At 44.6% G+C, this 27,231-nt stretch overlaps 1 protein-coding gene across 1 annotated transcript; it reads right to left on the reverse strand.

The window, feature by feature from the left end:
• Window positions 1–1,558: 1,558 nt before the first annotated feature.
• LRRC74B (leucine rich repeat containing 74B) lies at window positions 1,559–27,047 on the reverse strand. Its single transcript, XM_075120184.1, has 11 exons — window positions 26,919–27,047; window positions 25,284–25,443; window positions 24,150–24,292; window positions 22,414–22,546; window positions 18,641–18,847; window positions 12,378–12,487; window positions 9,558–9,673; window positions 7,938–8,016; window positions 6,592–6,687; window positions 4,883–4,999; window positions 1,559–2,102 (listed from the first exon to the last, which is right to left on the reverse strand). Exons 1-11 carry the CDS (start codon window positions 27,045–27,047, stop codon window positions 2,082–2,084), a joined length of 1,311 nt encoding a protein of 436 aa, XP_074976285.1. The 3' UTR covers window positions 1,559–2,081.
• Window positions 27,048–27,231: the final 184 nt, after the last annotated feature.

Genomic DNA, 27,231 nt, shown 5'->3' on the forward strand with positions numbered 1-27,231 from the left:
TGCCACTTCTAAGTCTGTTATTGAGTGACTAGGAACATTGAAGTGTTCTCCTACTGGTTTTTGAACGTTCTAATTCCTGATATCAGATTTGTGTCCATTTATTCTTTTGCATAGAGACTGTCTGGTTTGGCCAATGTACATGGCAGAGGGGCATTGCTGGCACATATCACATTGGTAGATGTGTAGGTGAACGAGCCTCTGATGGTGGCTGATGTGGTTAGGTCCCATGATGGTGTTCCTTGAATAGATATGAGGACAGAGTTGGCATCAGGGTTTGTTGCAGGGTTTGGTTCCTAGGTTAGTGTTTTTGTTGTGTAGTGTCTAGTTGCTGGTGAGTATGCCTTGTGAGGTATCATTTCAAAAGTCGTGATATGTTGAACATTAATATCCTGTTGGATTGTATGTGTGTGTTACTGAAAGATGTTGTGAAGGGGTGGGGTGGGGTGGGGAAAATGACAGCCACGCTTGGCCTCACTCTCCCTACAACACAACACCTGAGGAACAAAGACTGAACTGGGAAAAAGGAGGTCCCAGGTGGGAAAGAAGAAAGTCCACCCAGCTTTCATACACAGGCAGGCTGTTTGTACTATTAACAGGGTGACACACCACTTGATTCAAATCCTATCTAGTTTATAAAGAATTGTGGGAGATGCTGGGCTGCAGAAACAGCAAAATGAATAAATAGGGGATTTAAAATACAGTTTTTACTACAGATTTAGATCAATTTCCCATGGCCTCAGAGTCTGGAGATCAACCCATGGAATTTTTATATATTAGAGAGGTCAGGAAACAAGATGTCTTCAAAGATATCAAATTTAACCAATATGTACATCATTCTTAACTAGGTTGCCAACTTTCTAATTGCACAAAACCTAATATCCTTGCCCCACTACTTCCCCAAGGCCCTGCCCCACCCCTTCTCTGAGGCTCCACTCCCACTCACTCCAGGCCCCCTCCCTTGATTGCTCACTTTCCCCCTCCCTCACTCACTGGGCTGAGGCAGGAGCTTAGAGTGCAGGAGGGGGTGAGGGCTCCAGCTGGAGGTGCGGGCTCCGGGGTGGGGCCAGAGATGATGGGTTCAGGGCTGGGGTTGGGGTTCAGGGCAGATATGGGCTCCAGGAGGGGGATCAGGGTTAGGGTGCAGGAGGGGGTTCGGGTGTGGGCTCCAGCCAGGCAGCACTTACCTCAGGCGGCTCCTCGTTGGTGGTATAGCGGGGCTAAGGCAGGCTCCCTGCCTGCCCTGGCTCTGTGCTGCTCCCGACCAATGGGAGCTATGGAGCTGGCACTGGGGGCAGCACGTGGAGCTTCCTTGATCACCCCTGCACATAGGGGCTGCAGGGACATGCCGGCTGCTTTCGGGAGCTGTAAGGAGCCAGGGCAGGGAGCCTGCTTAGCCCTGCTGACCAGACTTTTAACAGCCCAGTCAGCAGTGATGACTGAAGCTGCCAGGGTCCCTTTTTGACTGGGCACTCTGGTTGAAAACCGGACACCTAGCAACCCTATTCCTAATTCATGCTCATTTGATACAACAGAAATAGACCAGACTGACAAAAGTGAGTTTAAATGACAGTAAATATTTATTAGATATAAAACAAACTATTTTCACAATTACAGGACAAATTTCATTTGGCTACACAATTTTCCTCAAAAGGTTCTATAGCTTATTTAAAAATCTCATTATTTGCTGAAAAGCGGTAGTAAACAAAAATCTCATTCCTTGGCACATTCATCAGGCACAACCAGATTTCCGCACAACACTGAACAGGACAAACACATTCATTCTGTACCAATAGTGAAGCTTCAACAAAATACAGAATATCAGGAACCTATTTTACCAGGACAATGGTAGGGGCAGTCTCATACTTTGGCACATTCAACAAGGCGCCTCTTGGAGAAAATTTCATTTTGGGGGGACTGGGGAGGGGCAATGTATAGATGACAACTGCTCCCACCATTCAATGTAAGATAGATCAAAAGAAGGAATAATCAAAGGGGTTGCATATTTTGGGGGTGTCCAAGGCTCATCCAGTTCCCGTCACAAATAAAAGGAAGACCTTTGATTCCACTGAGCACATGTAGTGTTACGAAAATTCCTGGGAAACCTACAGAATAGAAAAAGACCATTTATTCACACTCAGCCCAAACTTTGTTAAGGTGAAGTTAAGGTTGTTATTGTACAGCTGGGCTCGCTATGACCCCAATTTTTGTGGGACTGGGAGTTCCAAACCCCAACATTAGAAAAATTGGACAATGAATCAATGGTGCTGCACAAAGCACCGTAGGGGTCCACAGAACTTTATGCTGATGTGAAGCTGTAGTGGGCACAGAGAAATGGTCAGGGAGTTGCTATTATCTCCCTGAGGGAAGAGCTAAGGTTGTGTGCCTGTACTCTTTTATGATTTCCAGGCATTTTGATACCTCCCGGTGCTACAATTTTAATACAGCCAAAAGCAAGGTGCAATGGATCTAGGAACCAAAAACATAGCTGATAATTACAGGATGGGGACTGTATCCTGAAAAGCAGGGACTCAGAAAAGGACTTAAGGAATCATGGCAGAAGCCAACTGAACAAGAGCTCCCAGTGTGATGTGGTGGCTAAGAGAGTGAAGACACTCCTTGGATGTATAAACCAGGGAATACTGAATAGAAGAAAGGAGGTTTCAGAGGAACAGCCGTGTTAGTCTGTATTCGCAAAAAGAAAAGGAGTACTTGTGGCACCTTAGACACTAACCAATTTATTTGAGCAAGAAAGGAGGTGGCTTGTTCATGGCACTGGTGAGACTACTACTGATACTGGATCCAGTTCTGGTGTCCACACTTTAAAAATTATGTTGATAAATTTGGGAGAGCTCAGAAAAGAGCTTCAAGAATGATCTGAGATTTGGAAAGCCGACCTTATAGCGAGGGATTAAAGCTCTATTTAGTTTACTTAAAGAAAGATTAACAGGTGATGATCACAGCCTACAAGGACCTACAGAGGGAGAAGATTTCTGATAGCAGAGCTCTTTTATCTCCAAGAAAGAGGAAGACGAAGATCCAAAGCCTGGGATCTGAAGCTGGGTAAATACAGACTGAAAATAATCTACTTACCTAGGTATTCATATATCCCCCTCTGACAGCATCTGAGCACCTCACACTCATTAACGAAGTTCATCTTCAGAAGTCCCAACCCTCCTGTGAGGCTGTTATCCCTTTCTCACAGATGGGGAACAGAGGCACAGCATAGAGTAAGGACTGGTTTACATGGGAAAGTTACACGTGCTTATGGTGAGAGTTTAAACCAGGTTAGGTAAACTGGTGCACAAAGGTTTTGTGGACACTTATTGTGGTATAAATCAGATTTATTTTGGTTCATCTTAAGTCAATTAGGGACAGGTTTAACCTAAGCAAAACCTAAACCAAAACAAGTGTGTCCACACAAGGATTTGCAACAATTTAGTTAACTTGGTTTAAAAACCAGTTTAAGTTAAATTGGTGGAACTCTCTCATATAGACAAAGCCTAAGTGATTTCCTCAAGGTCACACAAGAAATCTCTTCTTCAGCTAGAAACCGAAGCCAGGTCTCCTGAGTTCCAATCTGTTGAGTCTTTTGTTCTTTACAAAACAAAGAAAATATGAAGAATCTTCACAAACACAGTTGAGTCCCAAATAACCATGTTTACTGAATGTACACAAACGTTCCAGGTCTAGCTACCTATACTGCTTCTCTGATTGGTTTCTGGCAGCTTCTAATAACACAGAACACAGTGAGTACACTAGAGGGCCCACAAACTATTTAAAGGGATACTGTCCTATTCCATACACTACACCATTCTTTTTCTCCAAATAAGGTTTGAGGGCTATTAGCTACTGGAACAACTTACCTAGGGTGTTGTGGATGCTCAATGCCTTAAGATTGGAGGCTCTTTCTAAAAGACCTGCTCTAGCTCAAGCAGAAGATAAGAGCTCAATGCAAGAACCACGGAGCGAAATACTATGGCCTGTGTTATGCAGGTCAGACTAGATTATCACAGTGGTTCCTATTGGCTAAAAGTAGTTGACTGTGACTCCTTGAATTGGGGTCTGGTTCTATGTTAGTCATGGCCCCAGCATAGATTAATACAGTCTTCAAGTTACCCTAGTCTATGGCAGCTGGTGTAGCTGGGCACAGAGTATTCTAGTCAAGCCCCCAGCCTGCTCTGACAAAGGCCCCGTGCAGAAGGCTGAAGGAGAAAGGTAGAACAAGGAGCTAGTTATGCTGGCCTGTACCCACTGGGGACTCTCCTGCACCAGGAGAATGCCCTGCTGGGGAGATCCAGCACCAGGTCACAGCAGCGAATCTAGTCCAATTAATTTAAAGCTACAGCAAGGAGAAGCTTTTAACAATGACATCAGTGAGCAAATGGCAAATGTTTCCATGGGAGGCACTTGTAGCACTGCTGCTGGAAATCCTCATGTCAAGGCTTCGAGATGGTCAGTGATTTTGCCACAGAGCAGGGGCGTAGACTAAGAGTATGTATACAAAGGCAGCCTGTGGAAGAGACACTCCCAGCCTGTGTAGACAGACTTGGGTTTGTGGGGCTCGTGCTAGTGCTCTAAAATTTGCTGTGTGGACAACAGTTTGACGTTGCGGCTCAGGTGGGAGCTCGGATGCTGAAGCCTTGGGAGGCAGGTAGGCTTCAGAGCCTGAGTTCCCAACCAAGCCACAACGTCCAAGTGCTGTCTATGCAGCTATTTTTAGAGCAATGGCGCGAGCCTCACAAACCCAAGTCTGTCTACCCAGGCTGGGAGTCTCCCTTCCGCAAGCTGTGTGGACATACCCAAAGTGACCTTGAAGAGGTTCCTTTTAGGTCAAAGGATTCTATGAATCACCCTCCACGCTGAATCAAGATTGGATCTCAACCTTTGGTTGGTCTTTTTTGTGCAATGTTGCATTTCCACCATATCTGATCTGAAAATTTGGCAAAAGCATTTTCACAGCATCACACAGGTCTGCAAAGTCTTTGTTCACAGGGATGTCCTAGAGGGAGAAATCATCACAGATCAGTGTACAGTACGATTTACCTTCTCTCAAAAGGTAAGTATCACAACAGCAAAGGTAGGCATCATCACGCATTCTTGCTCTCAGGCATCCAATCAACCAATACAAGCTTTGACAAAGCTCCTTCAGCTCAGGGAGCTGGGTCATCAACCAGTTCACCAGCAAATGGCAATACCAAAGCTCTGGTGGATATAAAATAAAACATGAAACAAACTAGCTCCAGCTATCAGGAGAAGAACAGGAAACACGAAGACGATGAGGAAAAGGGTCAAAGGCAGCTGACAAATCAAGAAGGGAGGACGTGAAATTCCAAGCAAGCAACTCACAACTCTGTTGAGGGCTGCGTCTCTAGAATGATCAGAGCACAAAGTGGCTGGAATGCAAAAAACATTGCATAAGGGTGAGATAGAAAATGCAATAAGCAGCCTGTCCACAGAGTTCACACAAAGCCTAAGGAGGGAGTCAGGAAAGTGCTGGAACAGAAAGCAGGCTCAGGAGAAGGGTTTGTAAGAACATGAGGAACAGCATTTGAAAGGAGGTACTGGAGAGTAAGTGCAGGCAGGATAGTCAGGTCTCTCTTTGGCTGAAGAATACATTTGCTCTGTTCTCAGCCAGTCAGAATGCAACAGGTCACTACAAACAGGGAGGAACTGTTGCTCTATTATTAATAATTGAGAGCATTATAACCTGTGTTTTTCTTTATAAATTAGAAATAAGCCATCAACAAAAACATTTGGAAAAGGCAGTTTTATAATAACCACAACAGCATTCACCAGGGGAAGGGGTCTTTCACTTTCTGGGAAACTTCAACATTAAATAGAAGGAGACCCTCTGTTAAAACCAGATGGTGGTTTATGATGTAACTATAGAAGTCAGACAGCTAAGTTATGGGTACCACAGTATCCGCAGCTCAGTCAAAATAGGTCTAACTACAAGTATTTGGTCTTTGTTCAACGTGCTATTATGCCATGTTGCATAGATGCAATGTGGTGGAACTATGCTATTTGTAGAAACAATCATTCTGAATGTTCTGACTTTGGAGCCTTCATAGTCCACCCTCCTTTTTCAGTAACTCCCTTTGTGCTGTCTGAGGAATGGAAAGGAAGAGGAACAGAGCAGAGTGTCTACCCCACTGTGCTGAGCTGAGGGATAGGTCAGACACCCAATGGCCATTAACCACGTCTCCCTCCAGCTCCCAGATGTGTGCAGCAAACGTGGCTGCCATGTAAGCAGGTGACAGCAGAGGCCAGGAAGATCATCCTCCATATTGGAGGGCAAGGTGCTAGACTGCAGGGCAGAACAGGGAGCAACAGGCTGCAGGCTCTGGTTCACATAGAGGGAGGGGTATAAAATGCTTGAATTCAAAAGACTGTTGAATACAAGCACTCCTTGTCTACACGAGACCATCTGCATGCCGCATTTCACAGGAGCGGCCAGAGACTGATGCTAAAGGCTCCCCTGTTGTTGCTGCAGAATGGCTCACGCAGGATCTGATTCAATAAGCACTCATGCCAGTGACATTTTAAATTTGGGATTTCATTTCACTTGCCCCCCCGCTGTTTAACACTTACTGAGAAGTCCAAGATTTCTACCACGGCACCAGAATTTGCTTGTATAGATTTGAGAATCCCAAAGCAGCCTTCACTCTGCATGGGATTTCTGGCCATCTAAAAAGGCAGACACAGGAAACAACAATAGGAACAATACAGATTGCAAGTTCTTTTAATTAATGCACCTTTCTTTAACACCTCAAACTGCAGCTGTCTTACAGAGGAAAATCAGCCTTCTCAAGTGTCTTCAGGCACATGCCCTGGGTATGAGACAAAAGCAGAAACTCACAGTGATAAGAATGGATGGTGATAACTATTTGAAAAAATCTCACATCTACAAGAACTAAACTTATTAAAAAAAGTTTACTTTTAGGGATCATCAAGATTTGCCCAGGTCTCACTAAAGCAACTACATAACCTTATTATGGTCACCTTGTCCTCCCTCAGCGTCCACAACTCCACTCTCTCCTTGTTCTCCTCCTCCGCATCCCATCTTTCAATGAGGGTTCCCACCAGGCTCCATCCTTGCCTTTCTTTCCTCCCTTTACACGCCATCACTGGCTGACTTTACTAATGTGTATCTTAGTTACACATCCTTGAACCTGACCTCGACTGTACATTTTACACCAGTACAAGATGCTTTGCTGCATCCAGCTTCCGCTGGGCAATGCGGAAAAAGCTGTCAAGGAGCTGGTTATGGCTCCATAATTCTCTGCTTGACCCTGTAGGCCACTCTGCCAAATGCAAGCTGCCAGTGGTCCCCACAGGATAACACACCAGCTGGGAACATCTAAAATGCCATATACCTGGTCATACCCACTCTCTACCCGTCCATGACCTTCTTAACCCAAGTTTCAGGAGCTCCCTTTGTGCTGTCTGAGGAATGGAAAGGAAGAGGAACAGAGCAGAGCGTCTACCCCACTGTGCTGAGCTGAGGGATAGGTCAGACACCCAATGGCCATTAACCACGTCTCCCTCCAGCTCCCAGATGTGTGCAGCAAACGTGGCTGCCATGTAAGCAGGTGACAGCAGAGGCCAGGAAGATCATCCTCCATATTGGAGGGCAAGGTGCTAGACTGCAGGGCAGAACAGGGAGCAACAGGCTGCAGGCTCTGGTTCACATAGAGGGAGGGGTATAAAATGCTTGAATTCAAAAGACTGTTGAATACAAGCACTCCTTGTCTACACGAGACCATCTGCATGCCGCATTTCACAGGAGCGGCCAGAGACTGATGCTAAAGGCTCCCCTGTTGTTGCTGCAGAATGGCTCACGCAGGATCTGATTCAATAAGCACTCATGCCAGTGACATTTTAAATATATACTTTATTGTGTTTTCCAAGATCTGCTTTAAAAAAAAGCTACTCACATTAAGTCTCTTCAGAGTCTGGTTTTCTTTCAGGCCTACTGCAAACCGCAGAGCTCCTTCCAATGAAATGCGGTTATTGCTTATAACAGAGAAAAAGTAGACTTCTTACATTTTTCATTCCATGTTCCCAACCCACCAAGCCAGAGCCATACTGTCATGGAGACATTTACTACAGTATGGGCAACAGGAGGACAACATGCTTTACAAACTCACGTGAAGGTACAGGGGACCACTTCACCCACCACTGACATGTGAACACATCTGGAGGGGCATTAATTGCAGCAGGTTAACAGCTCTCTACACACAACAGTTTGAAGGAGAAGTGACAAAGAATCCCATCTCCAACTGAAGTTGCAGGGAGTAGACGTACCTGTCTGGGACACCAGTGTTAATGTTCCTGCTCTCACAGAAAGTGCTGTGAGATCTTTAGTGACCCTGAATGCTCATGGCCTCAGTGTTAAATCTCATCTGAAGAACAAGCTCCAGCAGCACAGCATTCAGCAGCTATACCACTTCCTGAAGTGCACAAGTTTTCCCTGAAGGACTCCCATCCAAATAATGACTCTGACTGGCCCTGCTTAGCTCATGTCTATTTCTGAGCATTTGCTTTTATTGTTAGTGTAACAATTAAAACCTCAGTATTTGTTCCCTGACATTTTAGTTTTGTAAGTATATCCAGGTAGCCGCCAGCACAGCAGCAGCCACTGTCTGCTCTTTGGAAGCTTAGGCACATCATGCACTGGGATGGGAGGTTCATTGCCAGCTTGCCTGTGGGATTTTACACTGCAGGGAGTACTTGGACACTACCCTCTTGCTCACAGCCTGTCTCATGACCATTTCTGGTTGTGTTCATGATCTCCATAACTGCATCTCTCTGAAAATTACCTGGTCTCACAGCTCTCCCACTAACTTCACCAGCCTCTGTTGTTTTCTTGACTCTCCCTTTGCTGAACCAATCAGCCTCCCCTTTGAATTGATTCCTATCGGAACATTATGTCCACTGTAAGCCCTATTAAATCAACAGTACTTCTCACACCTAACTATTCTTAGTATATAGGCCAGTCCCAGGCCTCCAAGTACATAGGCCAGTGCTTTGAAGAACAAAGGAACTTGTCCAGCTCTCATTGTGAGCACAAACATCTCATGCTGTACAAGGTGCCCTCTAAGCTCCAAAGTCCCATTTCACTTTTCTTCTCATTTCCAGAGGTGCTAGTAACCCTAGATCCTTATCACTAAATTTCTTTCTATCCATCCTCCCCAGCCAGATGGAATCAATTTATTTCCTTCCCAATTTAAGATTGCAATGATATCACCTTGACCCCAGTAATCCTCCTCACTCCTTTACACCATCGCTTTCTCTGGGGTCACGAGGCTGACTACAGAGCTGGGGCCCTGGCAGTAGGACAGTAAATAACAGATGCCAGCAGATCTTCCCCAGCTAGAAATTTCATGGCCAAACTTCCATTACATGGCATTCCCTTTGTCATCTTAGCGCCAGCAAGACTGTCCCTCCTTACACATAAAACCGAGGTCAATGGCTGCTCAGGGTTTCAGCCACCAGAGGGTGGCTTTCACTTTGAAGTGTGGGACGTTTTAAATCATGACCTGAGCCTGACTCACCTAATGTTGAGCTCTTCCAGCACATTGTTGACTTTAAGGGCCTCCCCCAGAGCAGCTGCTCCGTTGTTGCTGAAGCCATTGTAGGAAAGGTCCAGAACTCTGAGAAACATGTTTGCCTGTGGAACAAGCCAGAATTACTGGAAAAAACCTCACCGTAGCTTGAGACAGAAACAGCCATCTGCGTCACTCTCGCAGAATGACCTTCCATGGACCATGCTTCCAAACCACAGTTTGGAAAGTGATGCAAAGGGAAAGTGAGCGAGAGGAAGAGAATGAGAAAAGGACATTTCATACCAACAACCGTAACTAGTGGTGGGTGAACCTCTGAAAAATTCTCTCTCCCTAAAGGACCCTCCTAAAATGTCAGGCTTCCCTCTTCCTTCAACCCCTTTCCTTTCCCTTGGAAGATCTCACTTGTAGAACACAGGTCTGGCAGCTTCTTGACTTAACCGCAGCTGCCCTTTGATCTGAATATCACGTGCAAGTAGGTTGTGAGTCTCACAGAGTACAGCACAAAGGATTAGTGGCTGCTGGAGTCCAGTAGCTGGGCCCAGAAAGAATCTCACAAGTATGGGAGTTGTGCAGCGGGGATACCTATTGGCTGAGGGGGAGCTAGTGGCTAATGAGCACATTTCATTGAGGGAGCTACTGGATGGTTCGCAAGACAACGGGATCCACACTGTTGGCTCCATGCTCAGTGCAGTCTCCAGCACCTGGTCAAACTCCTTGTAAAAGGGGCAGGATAACAGCTAAAGAAGGAGCAGTAAAGGGTAAGAGTGCTGAGTGAACAGTCTGGGATGGGATAGCATCAGTGAGCTCAGTCTGGATGCCTCCAGTATTGCTAACCCGAACAGTTCAAGTCATCAGTCAGACACCAAAATATCATGCAATCAGCCCCACCCCGCAAAAAATCACAAAATCAGGAAGGATTTTTTTAAGGTGCTTTTCTGGTGGCCTGGGGCAGTTCCTTCAGGAATATCAAGCCTGGTCTTCTTTGTGCAGGACAACTGCTTCCTGAACTAGACAATGGCAGCCCTCATCTGAAAGGAAAGGGGTGTTGATGTTGAGTGGGCAGCTTGAGTTAAATAGGTATTAACAAAAATAAAAACAGAAAAACCCACAGGTTTTAAACAATCTGACTAGAAATCTCTTCCTCTTTCAACTGTTTAAGTCTCAATCTCTTGTGATGTCATCAGCTCATTGTTTCACTTCACCTCAGATTCTTCCAGCAAAACAAGAAAGTCAAAATTGGAGATTTCCATTGTAAATATCTACCTATATTAACAACATACACACACAAAAGCCAGGCAGAATATCTTCAACAGAATGAAGCAAAAAACAAAACAAAAAAGGAAGAATTGTGTCTCCTCTGCAGCTCATTATTCTCTTGTTGGACCCCCCTCCTCCTCAATCTTGCAAGATGCAGCATATAAAATTGTAGAAAAAAAAGTAATACAATGTACTGTATTAGATAAATAATCTGATAATTAAAAACAGCATGATAAAAGCACATGCACAACTAGACAGAAGTAAAGTTTCACACAGCCTGAGCATTGGCATTTCCTGGCCATCCTAATGTACTCACCAGTTTTATGAATGGAATTTAAGGTGGCTTCATTTTTTTTTTTTTTTTTTTTTTTTTTTTTTAAGAAACAGATTCCAATCTAGAATTTAATCTTGAACTACTAATTTAATCTGGAATGGATTTCAATCATCTGATTTTAAAAAATAATTAAGTCAGGTTGAGGCTTTATAAAACTAGCTTGAAAATTTATGCTATTTATAAATGTTAACTGAAATTTGCAATGAATTAAATTATGAATGCTTTTTTTTAAAAAATGCAACTACTAGGAGAAGATTTTACTTGAATTTTATAAAACTGCTATAGACAAAAATCAAAATATTGAAAATTAAGGCCCGATCCTGGAAACCAGATTGGAATATAACTTTATCAACATGAATAATCCTACCCACTCACTGAGGCCACTTGTGGTCTTAAAGTAAGCACATGTGTAAGTGTTTTCAGTAACGGGTTAAAATTGTGTCTGATTAGCGTGAAGTCTGTCTCACTTCAAACCAAAATGATTTAATATTAACAATGTAAAATTATTTAGACTTATTTAATAACACATTAATAAAGTTACTAACTTTGGAATACACGCAGCCCTACATTTTCAAAACCAGGAGCCCTAAAGTTAAGCTCCTAAACTCAAATTTAAGTCCCCACGAGTGGGATTTTCAAAAGCTCCCAGATGACTTACGAGCACGAGTCCCATCAACTTCAAACTGCATTCCCTGAGGGAGCTGTACAGCCTTGCAACGTTTCAGCTTTCTTGGCTTGTGGAACTGCAGTACGTCAGCAGGTGGCGAATATAGCCCAGGTGGTTTGCTTATCAATCTGAAGTTTGGGCTGGTCTCACAGTGAGGATGTTAATAAGGCCCTGGATTGGTCTTTTTCAGGACCAATAAGCATTTTATGTGTGAAACCTCACAATGGGGGGGGAGAGGGAAACTATGTATAATCAGAAATTCTACTAACAGTTGGAAATTATATAAAACATTCATTTCAGCAATTTAAGAAGATAAAATGGGGAAAAAGTAATGAACTTCAAACTGCAAATGGAAATAAAAATCAAGATTTAATTTTTTTAAAATTGATTTTTAAATCATGATTTTTATCTCCCCGATTTCAAGGCCTATACACTTCCAGATTTCACAGTGTTTTATGTTCAGGTCATGATGGCAGTGTCTACCCAAACAGATGACGCTTAACATGAGTATTACAGGGGGCAAAGACAGGAGATAACACAGACTTCCTACCTCGAAGCCTCTGGCTAAGGCAGCTGCTCCTTGGCTACGGAAGTAGTTCCAGCTGATATTAAGCTCCTTTAGTCCAGAGTTTTCTGCTATTGCCATTCCAAGAACCTCACCTTATGAAACAGGTTAAGAAAAAATTGTAAAGACCCAGGAAAGGATCAGGTGGTTCAGCTGGGCAAGCAGCTCAGGTTATGGTAGGAAACTCTTTGGGTGAGAAATTACAGTTTTTCTCTTTTATGCATCTTGCTGCACAAGCACAGAGCAGGGGCTGCAGGAAGAGCCAGAAAACAGGCCCCACATAGTCAGAGACCACTGAGTGCACATAAAAGGTGGTACAAGGACAAATCCCCATAAGGTGAAACAGAGCCCAACAGGGCTGTAACCAGAGCAGGGCCATTCTCGTGGGCTAGCTGAAGGCCAGACCCAGTAGTGCCTACACCACACAAAACAGCTCTGCTCCTCAACCCTGTGCTCCCTGGTGCCACCCTCAAGTGAGATTACAACCATTGAGAGGTTTCCTCTGTGCAGAAGGCTCAGTGGGATTGAAACAGATAAGAAGGGGAGGAGGTTTCAGGGAGGAGGAAGATGACATCAGGATTAACTGGGCGGGATAAAGCAACAGACCAGGAGGGAAAAAGAGGAAGAGAGCGCAGAATGGCTGGCAGAGAGGATGGGAAATGGAAACAGCATCAGCCTGCAGGAAAACCAAAGGAGAAGCAGAGCTCAACACTGAGCTTCCGGAGGCCAATACCATTGAATTGCACAGTGCCCCCATCTACAGTACCCCAAATTCGACCCAGGAAAGTCGATTTTAGTGCTACTCCCCTTGTCGGGGAGGAGTACAGTAGTCAATTTTAAGACCCCTTTAGGTCAGCTGAACAGGGTTGGTAGTGTACACGCATTCCTTATAAATTCGACCTAACCTCATAGCGTAGAATGGGCCTGAAAAATCAGTAGAGACAGAGCCAGTAACAATTGGGTGGCCCTGAAAGGAGGAGGGGAGGGAGGGAGATGGGTAGGATTGGAAGGAAGGAATCAAAGTAAGGAGAAAAAAAAACCCCAAACCTCCTCCAGTCCTAGAAAGACTCTCTGGCACCTCAGGGTTCTTAGCCCTGGTCTACACTAGGAGTTGAGGTTGAATTTAGCAGCGTTAAATTGATTTAACCCTGCACCCGTCCACACGATGAAGCTTTTTTTTAGACTTAAAGGGCTCTTAAAATCAATTTCCTTACTCCACCCCCGACAAGGGGATTAGTGCTGAAATCGGCCTTGCCGGGTCAAATTTGGGGTACTGCGGACGCAATTAGATGGTATTGGCCTCCGGGAGCTATCCCAGAATGCTCCATTGTGACCGTTCTGGAAAGCACTCAACTCAGATGCACTGGCCAGGTAGACAGGAAAAGGCCTGCAACTTTTGAATTTCATTTCCTGTTTGGCCAGTGTGGCAAGCTGCAGGTGAGTGCAGAGCTCATCAGCAAAGGTGACCATGATGGAGTCCCAGAATCGCAAAAGAGCTCCAGCATGGACTGAATGGGAGGTACGGGATCTGATCGCTGTATGGGGAGAGGAAACTATGTTCCAGTTTTCGAAATGCCAAAACATTTGTCAAAATCTCCCAGGGCACGAAGGACAGAGGCCATAACAGGGACCCGAAGCAGTGCTGCGTGAAACTTAAGGAGCTGAGGCAAGCCTACCAGAAAACCAGAGAGGCAAATGGCTGCTCCGGGTCAGAGCCCAAAACATGCTGCTTCTATGATGAGCTGCATGCCATTTTAGTGGGTTCAGCCACCACTACCCCAACCATGTTGTTTGACTCCTTCAATGGAGATGGAGGCAACACGGAAGCAGATTTTGGGGACGATGAAGATGAGGTTGTAGATAGCTCACAGCAAGCAAGCAGAGAAACCGGTTTTCCTGACAGCCAGGAACTGTTTCTCACCCTGGACCTGGAGCCAGTACAACCCACCTAAGGCTGCCTCCCGGACCCACCAGGCAGAGAAGGGACCTCTGGTGAGTGTACCTTTTTAAATAGCATACATGGTTTAAAAGCAAGCGTGTTTAATGATTAATTTGCCCTGGCATTCACAGCCAGTACACCTACTAGAAAAGTCTGTTAGCGTGCCTGGGGATGGAGCGGAAATCCTCCAGGGACATCTTCTTAAAGCTCTCCTGGATGTACTCCTAAAGCCTTTGCAAAAGGTTTCTGGGGAGGGCAGCCTTATTTCATCCACCATGGCAGGACACTTTACCATGCCAGGTCAGTAGCACGTAGTCAGGAATCATTACAGAACAAAGCATTGCAGTGTATGTTTGCTGGCGTTCAAACAACGTCCCTTCTTTATCTCTCTGTGTTATCCTCAGGAGAGTGATATCATTCATGGTCATCTGGTTGAAATAGGGTGCTTTTCTTAAGGGGATATTCAGAGGTGCCTGTTCCTGCTGGGCCATTTGCCTGCGGCTGAACAGAAATGTTCCCCACTGTTAGCCACGGGGAGGAGCTAGCCACGTAGTGGGGGGAGGCAAAATGCAACCTTGTAACGAAAGCACATGTGCTATGTATGTAATGTTAACAGCAAGGTTTACCGTGAAAGAGTGTACCCATTGTTCTATAAGTGTCTTTTTAAATACCACTGTCCCTTTTTTTCCTCCACCAGCTGCATGTGTTTCAAGGATCACAGGATCTTCTTCTTCCCAGAGGCTAGCGAACATTAGAAGGCGAAAAAAACTGCACTTGTGATGAAATGTTCTCTGAGCTCATGTTGTCCTCCCACACTGACAGAGCACAGATGAATGTGTGGAGGCAGACAATGTCAGAGGGCAAGAAAGCACAAAACGACCAGGAGGAGAGGTGGCGGGCTGAACAGAGTAAGTGGAGGGCTTAAGAGATGGCTGAAGCTGAAAGGTGGCGGCAGCGTGATGAGAGGAGGCAGGATTCAATGCTGAGGATGCTGGAGGATCAAACTAATATGCTCCAGCATAGTGTTGAGCTGCAGAAAACACAGCAGGAGCACAGACTGCCGCTACAGCCCCTGTGTAACCAACCGCCATCCTCCCCAAGTTCCATAGCCTCCTCATTAAGATCAACAAAGGGGGTGGGTTTATATCAAGGAGAAACAAAAACAACTGTCACACAGAACAGCCCCCTCAAGGGCTGAACTCAAAACCCTGGCTTTAGCAGGCCAATGCTCAACCCACTGAGCTACTCCTCCCCCCGGTATTTCAGGCAGGACTGAATCTCCATTAAACTTTTCAAGGTGCCCTGACAGACCTCACTGAAATGATTGTCAGCTGTTGATTTCATGGAGGGAGGGGGGAGCAAATTAATACAAAACAAATCTGGTGTATTTCTTGTTCTGATCCACTCCATCTATCTTTTACATCTTTGGCTGGCAGCAGACAATGCAGTAGGACTGCTAGCCATCCTCATCTCCTGCCTGCTCGCCATAAGACGGTACAATAGGACTGCCAGCAGGACTAAAGAGAATGACCTGGTCGAGTCACTCCTAATGTAGTCCCTGCGCCCATGTCTGCCCAGGCGCTCCTGACTGACCTTACCGAGGCGGCCAGGAGCACCTCGGACATGACGACGTTGGTTATCAGGCCTATTGCATCGTCTGCTGCCACGAGGCAATGGGTTGCTGCTGTGTAGCAATGCAGTACCATGTCTGCCAGCACCCAGGAGATATATGGTGACAGTGAGCTGAGTGGGCTCCATGCTTGCCGTGGTATGGCGTCTGCACAGGTAACTCAGGAAAAAAAGGCGCGAAATGATTGTCTGCCGTTGCTTTCTCGGAGGGAGGGAGCGAGGGCCTGACATGTACCCAGAACCACCCACAACAATGTTTTTGCCCCATTAGGATCTCAACCCAGAATTCAAATGGGCGGCGGAGACTGCGGGAAAGCTACCCACAGTGCAACGCTCCAGAAGTCGACGCGAGCCTCGGTACTGTGGACGCACTCCGCTGAGTTAATGCAGTTAGAGCATTTAGTGTGGAGAGACACACAATCGACTATATAAAAATGATTTCTAAAAAACCGACTTCTATAAATTCGACCTAATTTCGTAGTGTACATATACCCTATGAGAGGGGAGAAGATTCCCACAGGTTTCAGTGGGTGGCTATAGGTGGCAAAGGATTTTAAAGCTAATGGACATTCTTTCCTTGCCCATTAAATTCTATTCATACTTCTTGCCCTTAATCTCAAGCCCTACATCACACTGCCCAGTCTACATCCCAGATCTGCTCTCCTTTTGCACCCTCTCCACCAATATCACCAGCTTTAATACCCCTCACTTTCCCTCCCCAACTTCTCCTTGCCTTCTTCCAGGCTGCCCCTTATGCCTGGATATCCTTCCAAAAGCAAGTCTCCAAGCCCTCTCAGCTCCGCAGTCAAATCCCATCCAACACCCACTTCTGCACCATCCCCCACAAAAAAAAAAACACATTGTAAAAACAGAGTTACTATACAGGGTGACAAGTTTCAGAGTAGCAGCCGTGTTAGTCTGTATCCGCAAAAAGAAAAGGAGTACTTGTGGCACCTTAGAGAGTAACAAATTTATTTGAGCATAAGGTTTCGTGAGCTACAGATGAAGTGAGCTGTAGATCACGAAAGCTTATGCTCAAATAAATTTGTTACTCTCTAAGGTGCCACAAGTACTTCTTTTCTTTTTACACAGGGTGAGTAACCATCTCTGCTTCCAGTAGTGTCCCTATAGGTGCTCCACTCTAGGTGATTATTAAGCAGTTCCCTCTATGGAAGGAGGGGGGCTTCAGAGTTGAGTCTAAGTTTGAAGCTAGAACAGCGGAGCCAAATATGGCATCAGAAGTGGAGGCATGAGTGACTGCATAGTGTTCAGCAAATGTATGAATGGACATCCAAGTCACAGCTCTACATATTTCTGCAATGGGAATGATCTTAAGAAAGGCTATTAAAGTAGAGAGGGATCTGGTGGAGTGAGTTAATACTCTAAAGAGAGGTCAAAGATCATGAGACTGCTTAAGATGGCATAACGGTTCATCTCTCCTTCCTGCTTTGCCAGTACTTTCCCCTCTCAGAAACAAACTCTCTCTGGCTTCCTCTACCTCCTCCACTTCTACTCCCACTCCCCTCTTCCATTCTCCGTGTCTTGATCTATCCTGCCTTTCATTCTGCTTCTCCCTTCAGCTCAACCATCTCTTTTATAGCCCCCCTTTTGCTTCCCACAACCTGACTGATCTGGGAGTGGAGGGGCTTTGGTGAGAGGTAATAGAACAGTGGTTCTCAAACTTTTTTACTGATGACCCCTTTCACATAGCAAGCCTCTGCATGTGACCCCCCTTATCAATTAAAAAGACAAATATATTTAACACCACTATAAATGCTGGAAGCAAAGCAGGGTTTGGGGTGGAGGCTGACAGCTCCCAACCCCCCCATGTAATAACCTCATGACTCCCTGAGGGGTCCCGACCCCCAGTTTGAGAATCCCTGTAATAGAGGTTCAAGCTAGGCAGGTTTGACCGCCATGGAGGGTCAGGGAAGACAGGATAACCACTCCCATTCCTTGACATCCTGCCCCCCCTTCCCCTTCCAGAACTAAAAATGAAGACTTTAAAGGGCAGAAAAGATGAATCAGTATTTGCCCAATGCCGGCAGTCCCAGACATATCACCTCATTTCATCAGAAGCAGTGGCCTATTTATTCTATTTACTTTTCTTTTCTCTGCTCTGTGTCCTTATTTCTTCCTCTTCTGTCTCTAAACAGACTCTGTCCTCCTTCTCCTGGGTTTTCTGTTCTTCCCAATTTTCTATGCTCTGCTCTTCTCTTATCCCAGTTTTTCCACTCTGTTCTCAGTGAAAAGAAAAGGAGTACTTGTGGCACCTTAGAGACCTACCAATTTATTTGAGCATAAGCTTTCGTGAGCTACAGCATCCCTTCATCGGATACATACTGTGGAAAATAAGGACATAATGAAACATGGAAGATCTCAAAAGGTGGCAGACCAGCGATGACCAGGGTGTAGAAAGACAAGATTAATGGCTGAGAGAGAGAAAAGGATGGATTTTTAGAGGAAGATGTGAATGTTTCATGAGCAAGGATTCCAACATGATACATAGGTTATGAGCCTGGGTGGTGAGGACGACGGTGGAGCTGTAGGTGGTTACAAAAGCGGGAGGAAGCCAGGTGGTTTTGGGAGAAGAGAGAAGTTTAGTTTTCACCACTTGGAGTGTGAATTTGCAGCAGGATATAACTATAAAACACGTGGATCTACAAAGACACTGCTTTACCTGATGTGTCACCAAGCATGTTGTGACTCAGATCCAGAGATTCCATTTTATTGTTAGCCGGGAGGGCATCAGATAGGTACTTAGCTGCATGGTCATCAAACTCATTTCCTGAAAGTTTAAGGGTAAGAACTGTAGTATTCTCCAGAAGCATAGCAGAAAGGGCCTCGGCTCCTTTAACTCCAAGTCTGTTGTCAGATAAATCAACATCTGGGGGAGGGGGAAAAAACCCAAGAACAAAATCACCATTTAGCTAAAGGGGAGATGTCAGAAAGACTCCAGCTGTCCGCTGCGATGGAAAAAACCCTTACAGCAGTATTGCCAAGCCTCAAAGTTCAAAAATTACGAGATTGCCTCCCCCAAATCAATTTTTAATTTACGAAAAGCTGAAATAGTGGCTTTTGCTCTGACTTCTGAGTTTTTAAACTCCTCCTGCCCACCCTTAGTGTGTTTGTGACAATTACCCTGTTGTCAACTCTTCCAAATGTATAGTGAATAAGGTAATTTTGACCCAGCTGATGGAGCTCTGACTACACCCCATAAAGATCAGGGCGCCATTGTGCCTGGTGGTCCACAAACACATAGGGAAAGACAGTCCCTGCCCCCAAAGCACTTACAGTCTAGTGCAAAGCTTGTTGGTGAATTTGTGCTATGACCCACCACACTCATCTCAGCTAGGGGCCTCCAATCAGCCATTAGAGGAGAAGAACCTTCTAATCTTTGCTGAGCTGGGCAGGATTCACACAGCTGCCCCACAGAGGAAAGACTGTGTAGATCATTAGCAACACCCAAGGCATCCAGACCTCCATTAGCGCTAATGGGACACCTTGGAGAATGAGACTCTTTTTGGAAAGACAGGTTTATTAAACCAAGTTCTGACCATTTTGCGGCTCACCTCCACTCTGCACACACATGCAAAATCTTCCGCATAGGCACTGTCCCACACAGCTGCCACAGCCTTCTCTTAAAGGGACAGCTCTCATTAACTAAAACCAAACACTAAAAATGCAACAGTAAAATAAATAGTAACACAACATCAACATTCACTTCACTGAATAATTTCCATTCAAGAATACCAAAAGAATTTTCCAAGGAGCTCTCTGAATCATAAATGTTGATTTTTAACAAACCTTGGCACCAGGGCTTAAATTCTCAGAGATTGTTTCCTGGAGCACCCCTCTCCCCCCCACACCTAGTTTGGGGCTCCAGGCTTCAGCTGCAGGGCAGGCTACGGTGCTGGGGCTCCTGTGGGTTTGAAAATATTTACCTGTTGAATTTAAGCCCTGCTTGGCACATTGGGGAAGTTCCAAAAGACTGGAAAAAAGTCAGTGTAGTGCCAATGCTTAAAAAGTAAACAAGATGACCTGGTTAATCACAGGCTACTCGGAATTGTAAATAATGATGGGGACAGATCAGTTCTACAGTGTGATCTGGACTGTTCAGTAAGGCAGTTTCATCTGAGTGATATGCATGAATATAGCCAAATGCAAAACCATACATCTAGGAACAGAGGTTATGCTTACAAGATAGGGGACTGTAGCTTGGAAAGCAACAACACTGGAAAGGACTTAGATGACAGATAACCAACTGAACATGAGCTCCCAGGGCAATGCAGTAGCTAAAAGGGTGAGTGCAATCTTTGGGTGTACATGCAGGGGAATATCAAAAAGAAACAAGGTGTTCTTACCTCTGTGTACAACATTAGTGAAAACATTACTGGACTACTGGTTCCAATTTTGGTGTCCACATTTTCAAAAGGATTTTGAAAAACTGGAAAGTTCAGAAAAGAACTACAAGAATGATTTATGGACTGGAAAACCTGCCTTAGAGAGAGAGATTTAAAAACTAATATTTAGTTTATGCAAGAAAGAAGGGACTTGATCATGGTCTACAAATACCTACATAGGGAAGAAATTTCTGACAGCAGATGATCTTTAATCTAGCAGAAAAAGGCAGAATGAGATCCAGTAGCTGGAAGATGAAGCTAGACAAATAAGGACTATAGATAAAGTGCAAACTGTTAAAAGTGAGAGTAATCTATCATTGGAACAACTTACTAGGGATGTGGTGAATTCTCCATCAAGACTTTAATCAAGACTAGATAACTCTCTAAACGATGCTATAGCTGAAACAGAAGTTATGGGCTTGATGTAGAAGTTACTGGATGAGTTACTATGGCCTGTACTGCAGGAGGCGAGACTAGATAATCTTAAACTGCTCCTCCTATCTAAGCATCTCCTATTTAAAATGTTAATTTGTTAACAAACACTGTTACTGTACCTCAAGAAGAGCTCTGCATAAGCTAGAAAGCTTGTCTCTCTCACCAACAAAAATTGGTCCAATAAAAGATATTACCTCCCCCACCTTGTCACTTGTACGCTTAAGAGATTTATTAAATCAGCAATTACTTTTATAGTAAATCCAATTATGTAACAATACAAACACTAAAATCAGGTTTTAGAGGACATCAAAATCTATTGTCTTTCAAGGTAAATATTAATCAAGGGTTTAAGTTCTTGCATCAATAAATTCTGATGTCTGTCTCAACAGACATCAATATTTATATATTAAAATGCAGTTCTGAAAAGGGACTGTAAAAAATGGCATGGAGGATTTCATGTGTGTGCGTCTCAATAGTTCCCAGAGCAAATGTATTTAGTTTACAAGTAAAACTATGGCAGCTTGTGCCCAAAATAAGCTGCAGACACCAGTGTCCAGCTCATCCTCCTTGCCTGCCTCCACTGCTTCCTACCTTCCCAACTACCGGCTTGTCAAAGTGATAAACTGGGGGTGTGGAGTGGGGGTCAATGGGGTGTGTAGAAAAGGGGAGACACTCTTCCCTCACCTCAGAATCCATCTGTTGGGGTAGTGCTACTCCAGCTTCATGGAACCTCACCCATCTGAGATCTCAGATATCTGAGGTAGGAGACCTAGGCTCAAGTCCCTGCTCCAGATTAGGCAGCCTTGGGATTTGAACTGAGCTCTTCCACTTCAGAGGGAAGTGCTCAAACCACTGGGCGACTGAGTAAACGCAGAACACCTTCACCACCTCCCTTAAGCCACTTTCTACTTGACAGCTTTGGTGGCTGCCCACCCAGTTTGCTAGCTTCTGTGGCTCCATTTTTTAGGCACCTAACTCTCCCCATGCATTGTCTGGAGAGCTGGTGTACCTGACTCAGGAACGTGGATTCCAATGGGTGGCAGGACACCTAAAACTAGGTGTTGCAAAGCTAAGCAAAGTCCACTTTGTCACCCTAGCCCAGTCCTTACAGCACAGATATGAGCTGGAGCACCCTGTATGGGGCTTAGCTCTGCTAGCCCTTAATCATAAGACAGTTGTTCTAACTGCCAGTCCAGCAAACTCAACGTGGAATCTGAAAGTTAAGATGGGCTTTTTCTGCCTTATGCATCTTCAACAATATCCTGCAACTATTCTCCCAAATTCCAGTTCCGTTACTGATTCATGAACCAGAAGAGAATTCAGCTCCCTCTCCCAGAATGCTATTGACTTTGCAGAGATAACAGGAGTAAAGACATGAATTCATAAAAGTAAAGGCTATGAATACATACATGGAGATCTGAATAAGAAGGCACTATTTTAAATAGTCACTTTTCAAAGTAGGGCCCAATTCTGTAGCCCTCTTTCATGTGAGCAGTGACAATCAATGGGATCAGCCAAATATGCAAACAAGAACTTCCTCCTCTCTCATAAAACCTTATTGCCACATTCTGATACATGCCTTACAACAGAATTACCTTTGAATTAAGACACAAACCTGAAATGTAACAGTTTTCTTTTAACATCTCTGCAACTGCAGCTGCCCCTTCTCCATCCAGCCAATTATCACTCAGGTTTAACTTTACGATGGAGGTGTTGGTCATCAAGGAAAGAGATAAAGCTTTGGCACCCTGGAACATATAACAGCATAATGAGTCACTCATGGGTCTATTTGGTACAACGAGCACTTTTAGTGGTTTGCTTATTTCAGTTTTCCTTAACCTATCAAGAATATATAGATTGACAAAAGCTCGCCAGGCCCTGGCTGCATTTCTGAAGAACACAAGTGAAAGAAAAGGACCTCTACAAGTCCATACCCAACAACAGGTCCCATCCTGCTACCAGTGAAGTCAATTGCAAAATTCTCAGCAACTTCGAATGGATGCAGGATCTAACCCACTGTCTCTTAAGGAAAGTAGTAGAAGCCCCCTTGTGTGAGTGATTTAAAATTAGACTGGAAAAAGCAATGCAGAATAGAGTTAGAGTTCAAAGGATGCAATATGAGTTGGTAAGTGTCATTAATGATTTCTCCATCCACCTAGAAATAATAAAAAAGTTTACCAATATTCATAATGCAGAGAGAGAGAAAATTACAAATATCTGATTTGTGCAACTCGAGGACGCCTGGTGCCTTCACTCATTGTCAGTTCTATCAAGCAATCAGTAACTAATACTAGGATAAGTACCACTTATGATTTTATTTCCGTTATTACTCCTAGGATCTAGAGCCATTAAGTTTGGAATAAATTACTTAACTTGATTAAAATATTTTAAATTTGGAAGTAAATGGACTGACATTATCCATGAAATTAAAAAAAAATCTACACTCTCCAACCCTAAATACAGTGTAAGAAACAAGAGGGTGAAGGGATCTAATAGGTCTACTTCAGTTCTAATTTCCCTAATTCTACCATGTTTATTACCATCACAGGTGAGCATTAAGGCTTGTTGCATTTTACGGCATGAGTCATGTGTTCCTGCAAAGTAAGTTGTGTAAAACCAGAAGCAACTACAAGCCCATTGTGGCTAGGATTGTGACACTAACCTACATACAGAACTTCTTTAAAAAGTTTTAGAATGTTGTTTAAACTTATGAATTTTAACCATATAGAAACACATGTATATTACATTAAAAAAAAAGTGTACACCCAAGGAGGATAAAAATCTTATCCCACAGCCCTGGGTATTCCTGTGGGGTGCAGTGGGGAGAAATCTAATCCACCGTCCCACAAAAAGGACAGCCAGGTGCTGTCAAGATGACAAAGCTGACCAATTCCCCTTAAGATGTGCTAAATTTCATGTGGCATCTCATTTTGCTTAAATACATTTATGTTGTTTGACTGCACTCCCTCTCCCCCTTAGCTGAAAGCCCACTTCCCCTACTCGCCAGTCTTTATAAAGCAACAACAGCTAAAATTCTTAAATGTATTATTCCTTCTTAGGTTTAAATTAAGTCCCCTTGTTCTGGCCTGTCCAATAACTTTCAATAGATCATCAAGTTTTACTTTGTTCATACCCAAACATAATATATTTAATGCTGGTCTACACATAATATACATCACAAAACCAAGAAAGTGAAAAGCTAATATCAGTTTAATTAGTACATATACTTTATTTCCCCCATCCAGAGACACCCCCTAGCCACTGGCACAACCACCATACATCGCAGAGCGCACATTGCAGCCTTCACTGTGCCAAAGTGAAGTGATTTATTCTATTTTCTGCAACCGTTACCTGTGTGCCAAGTCCATGGTGCTTCATAATCAGTTCAGAGTCCTTCATGTGACGCAGGAAATAGGATATGGGTACCACTCTATATAGTTGGCAGGCTGCTATGTATCTGGTCCTTCCAGTTGGGTCAAAAGGTTCCTTGGTTTCTATATTAGAAAAAGGACAACGGACATAGAGAAAACAAGCTGTACAAACAAAAAACAGCACTTCCAAATTAACAATTTTACCAAAAAATGGAAATTAAAGAATTTATATTTCTTTCCAGCACCTTCCCCAGAGTCTCCATGCACTCAAAGTTAACAGAGCAGAGCAGAGTGAGGCAAGACTCAGGAAAGCAGAATTGTCCAAACATACTTGACGCTGCTGCTTGTTGTGTGTTACATGATCACATACAATTATTTACAAGATCCCTGCCTCATTAGAGGCTTGATCCAAAAAAAAGTGACTGATGTCAATGGAAGTCTTGCCATTGATTTCAAATTGGTTTTGGATCAAGCCCTCAGCCCACAAGTTGCATTCTGCTCAGTGAATTCTCTGAGTGATATGGATAAAAACAACGTAACAGAAATTATATAAATAAAGTTGTAAAAATTTAAGCAACATTTAAGGTAAACGTTTAATTTAAATTTTAAATTTGACTAAAAGCAAGTGTTCTGTGTGCAGACCTCCTCTTCACTTTTATTTCAGTAAGTTATATAAAAATAAAGATTGAAGCCGTCTCTCATTCTGGACTCACCATATAACTCACACAATGAATGAGGTGGCCAAGATCTGCAAAAATAATAAGGTAATAATAATGGGTAATTAAGAACTTTAACCTAGTGAACAAGGGAGCATATGTACTTTACCTTATGTTTTCCATCTCCCAACTTTTCAGTCAGTGAATGAGATCACAAACTGTTTGCACTGAGTTTCCTAAGAGTGTTGTTTATTTTTGGTTTTGCTTTGTTTTGTAAAGAGAAAGAAAAAGGAATTAAGAGTACATTCATTCTTCACTTAGAGAAGATCAGGGAAAATTGCATGTTCACTGCCAGTTTTGATACTGTTCTACAAATAAATTGTGCCAGATCCAACCCATGTCATGCTGGAAGAGATTCCTACCACTGTGCAAATCAGGGCAGGTGGGATGTTTTGTACCTTCTATTTCAAGGTCAGTATCCCACTCTTCCTCCCTCTCGCTATCTTCATCAGCCTTCTCCTCACTCTCATTCCCCTCCGAATCATCCGGTGTGTTTGTTCTGTTACAAGCATCTCTTTCCTGGTGCACAGCGCGCTCACAAACGGACCTGGGGACAGTCTTGAAACACACAAGAAGGTTACACAGAAATTCTTCTTTTCAGTGAATATAAAGATCTTACTCTTGGTAAGTAACTGCTTAAGAGTGTAAGCTACTTTGTAACTTCAAAAAAAGAAAAGGAGTATTTGTGGCACCTTAGAGACTAACATATTTATTAGAGCATAAACTGTAGCTCACAAAAGTTTATGCTCTAATAAATTTGTTAGTCTCTAAGGTGCCACAAGTACTCCTTTTCTTTTTACAGATACAGACTAACACGGCTGCTACTCTGAAATTTGTAACTTCAGTTATTATTGAGCCAACTCTTACTAACATTACAGTAAGAAATCCAATGAGTGATTCACAGGCACCCATCTCATAATCTATTTCTGTACTGGTGGAAGGAGCTGGACTAGTAGTCTGAAACTGAAGGTACCTAAACAACAGCCCTGACCTGGAGGGACTTCTAGTGGTGAGGGGTTCATTCAATACTTGCACTTTCAGTTGGAACTGCTAAAGAGTATGACAACAGCACCTGTCCTCTAGAACTGGACTGTCTCCACCACACAATGCATTTCAGACACCTCCCGTGACTTTTGGGCATCTCGTACTACATTTGAACTGATGACTTAGCTGGGAAAGACAACTAGAATCACAATGTTTGGGTCTAAATCCTTTGCACTTGCAGCATCTTTCATCCAATGATCTCCAAGCACTTCAGAAACATTAGTTTGGTTAATCTCATACTCCTGTGAGATTAAATCCTAGTCTTCATCAATTTGGCTACCACCACTCAGAAAGATGGATTAACTGTGTAACTCTTGCAGTGTGTAAATAACAAAATGCAAAGCTTTCTTCACAACAATAACAGCTTGAGATTTACTTTGAAAAAAGACAGCTCAGATTTTGGAGAGTAGCTGAGATCTACCCAGGCCTAACACATTTCTTCAATACCAGCTAGCCCTTTAGACTCCCACTGCACACTGGGGACTTTGCCTAAAGGGCTGGAATACAGCTCAACGGGAATTCTCTAAAAGCACCATGTGGATTTCAGAGCAGGGATGGTGCTGTGCGGGGGGGGGCGGGGATGGTGCTGTGCGGGGGGGGGCGGGGATGGTGCTGTGCGGGGGGGGGCGGGGATGGTGCTGTGCGGGGGGGGGGGGGATGGTGCTGTGCGGGGGGGGGGGGGGGATGGTGCTGTGCGGGGGGAAAGAGAAGGGTCTCGGACAGCCAGGCCCCTGGTGGGCAAACCAGCAGCCTCTTCACCTGCTGATTTCAGTGGTGAAACACCCCCCATCCTTGTTCCTGCCCCCCCGTGATGTCCCGCGTAACTCCGCTGCCCCAAACAGGGCCAGGGCTGCAGGCTGCCTGCAGACTCAGGCACACGCCCCAGGGGCCGGGAGCGGCTCCCTCACAAGCGCCGGGGCACAAGGACGGGGCCGCCGAGCTCCACTAGGTCCCTGCCCCGCACGCCAGCGCCCCGCCCCCGGCCTCACCGCGCCGCAGGAGGCGGCGGAACGCACGCTGCCGCGGCGGAGCTCCGCCCGGGGCCGGCTGGGTGGCCGGACCCCAACAACCGCCGCGGGCGCCGGGCCCCGCTCTCTCCGCACCGGCACTGGCAGCATCAGGCAGCGCGATCCCTAGCACCCTACCCGCCATGCGGGCGGGTCACGAGCCACGCCTATGGCCACGCTGCCCAATCAGAAGGGAGAAAGCGGCTCACGTGCGCCTATGGAACCAATCAGCGCTCAGGGGTCGTCTAAAGGGGCAAGTGGCTGCTCACGGCTTGTTGTGCTGCTGCCATGGCAA

Source organism: Caretta caretta, chromosome 15 (genome assembly GCF_965140235.1).
Source record: "Caretta caretta isolate rCarCar2 chromosome 15, rCarCar1.hap1, whole genome shotgun sequence".
Lineage (NCBI taxonomy): Eukaryota > Metazoa > Chordata > Testudines > Cheloniidae > Caretta > Caretta caretta.

What these genes read in the sequence shown, in the direction of transcription:
- LRRC74B (XM_075120184.1), bottom strand. Translation starts at nt 27,047, where the DNA reads ATGCTGCCAGTGCCGGTGCGGAGAGAGCGGGGCCCGGCGCCCGCGGCG. An exon ending in AGACTCTGAAGAGACTTAAT is followed by an intron (nt 6,688 to 7,937) that starts GTGAGTAGCTTT and finishes CTGCCTTTTTAG; the next exon opens with ATGGCCAGAAATCCCATGCA. An exon ending in ACAAAAAAGACCAACCAAAG is followed by an intron (nt 2,103 to 4,882) that starts GTTGAGATCCAA and finishes TCTATTCTGTAG; the next exon opens with GTTTCCCAGGAATTTTCGTA.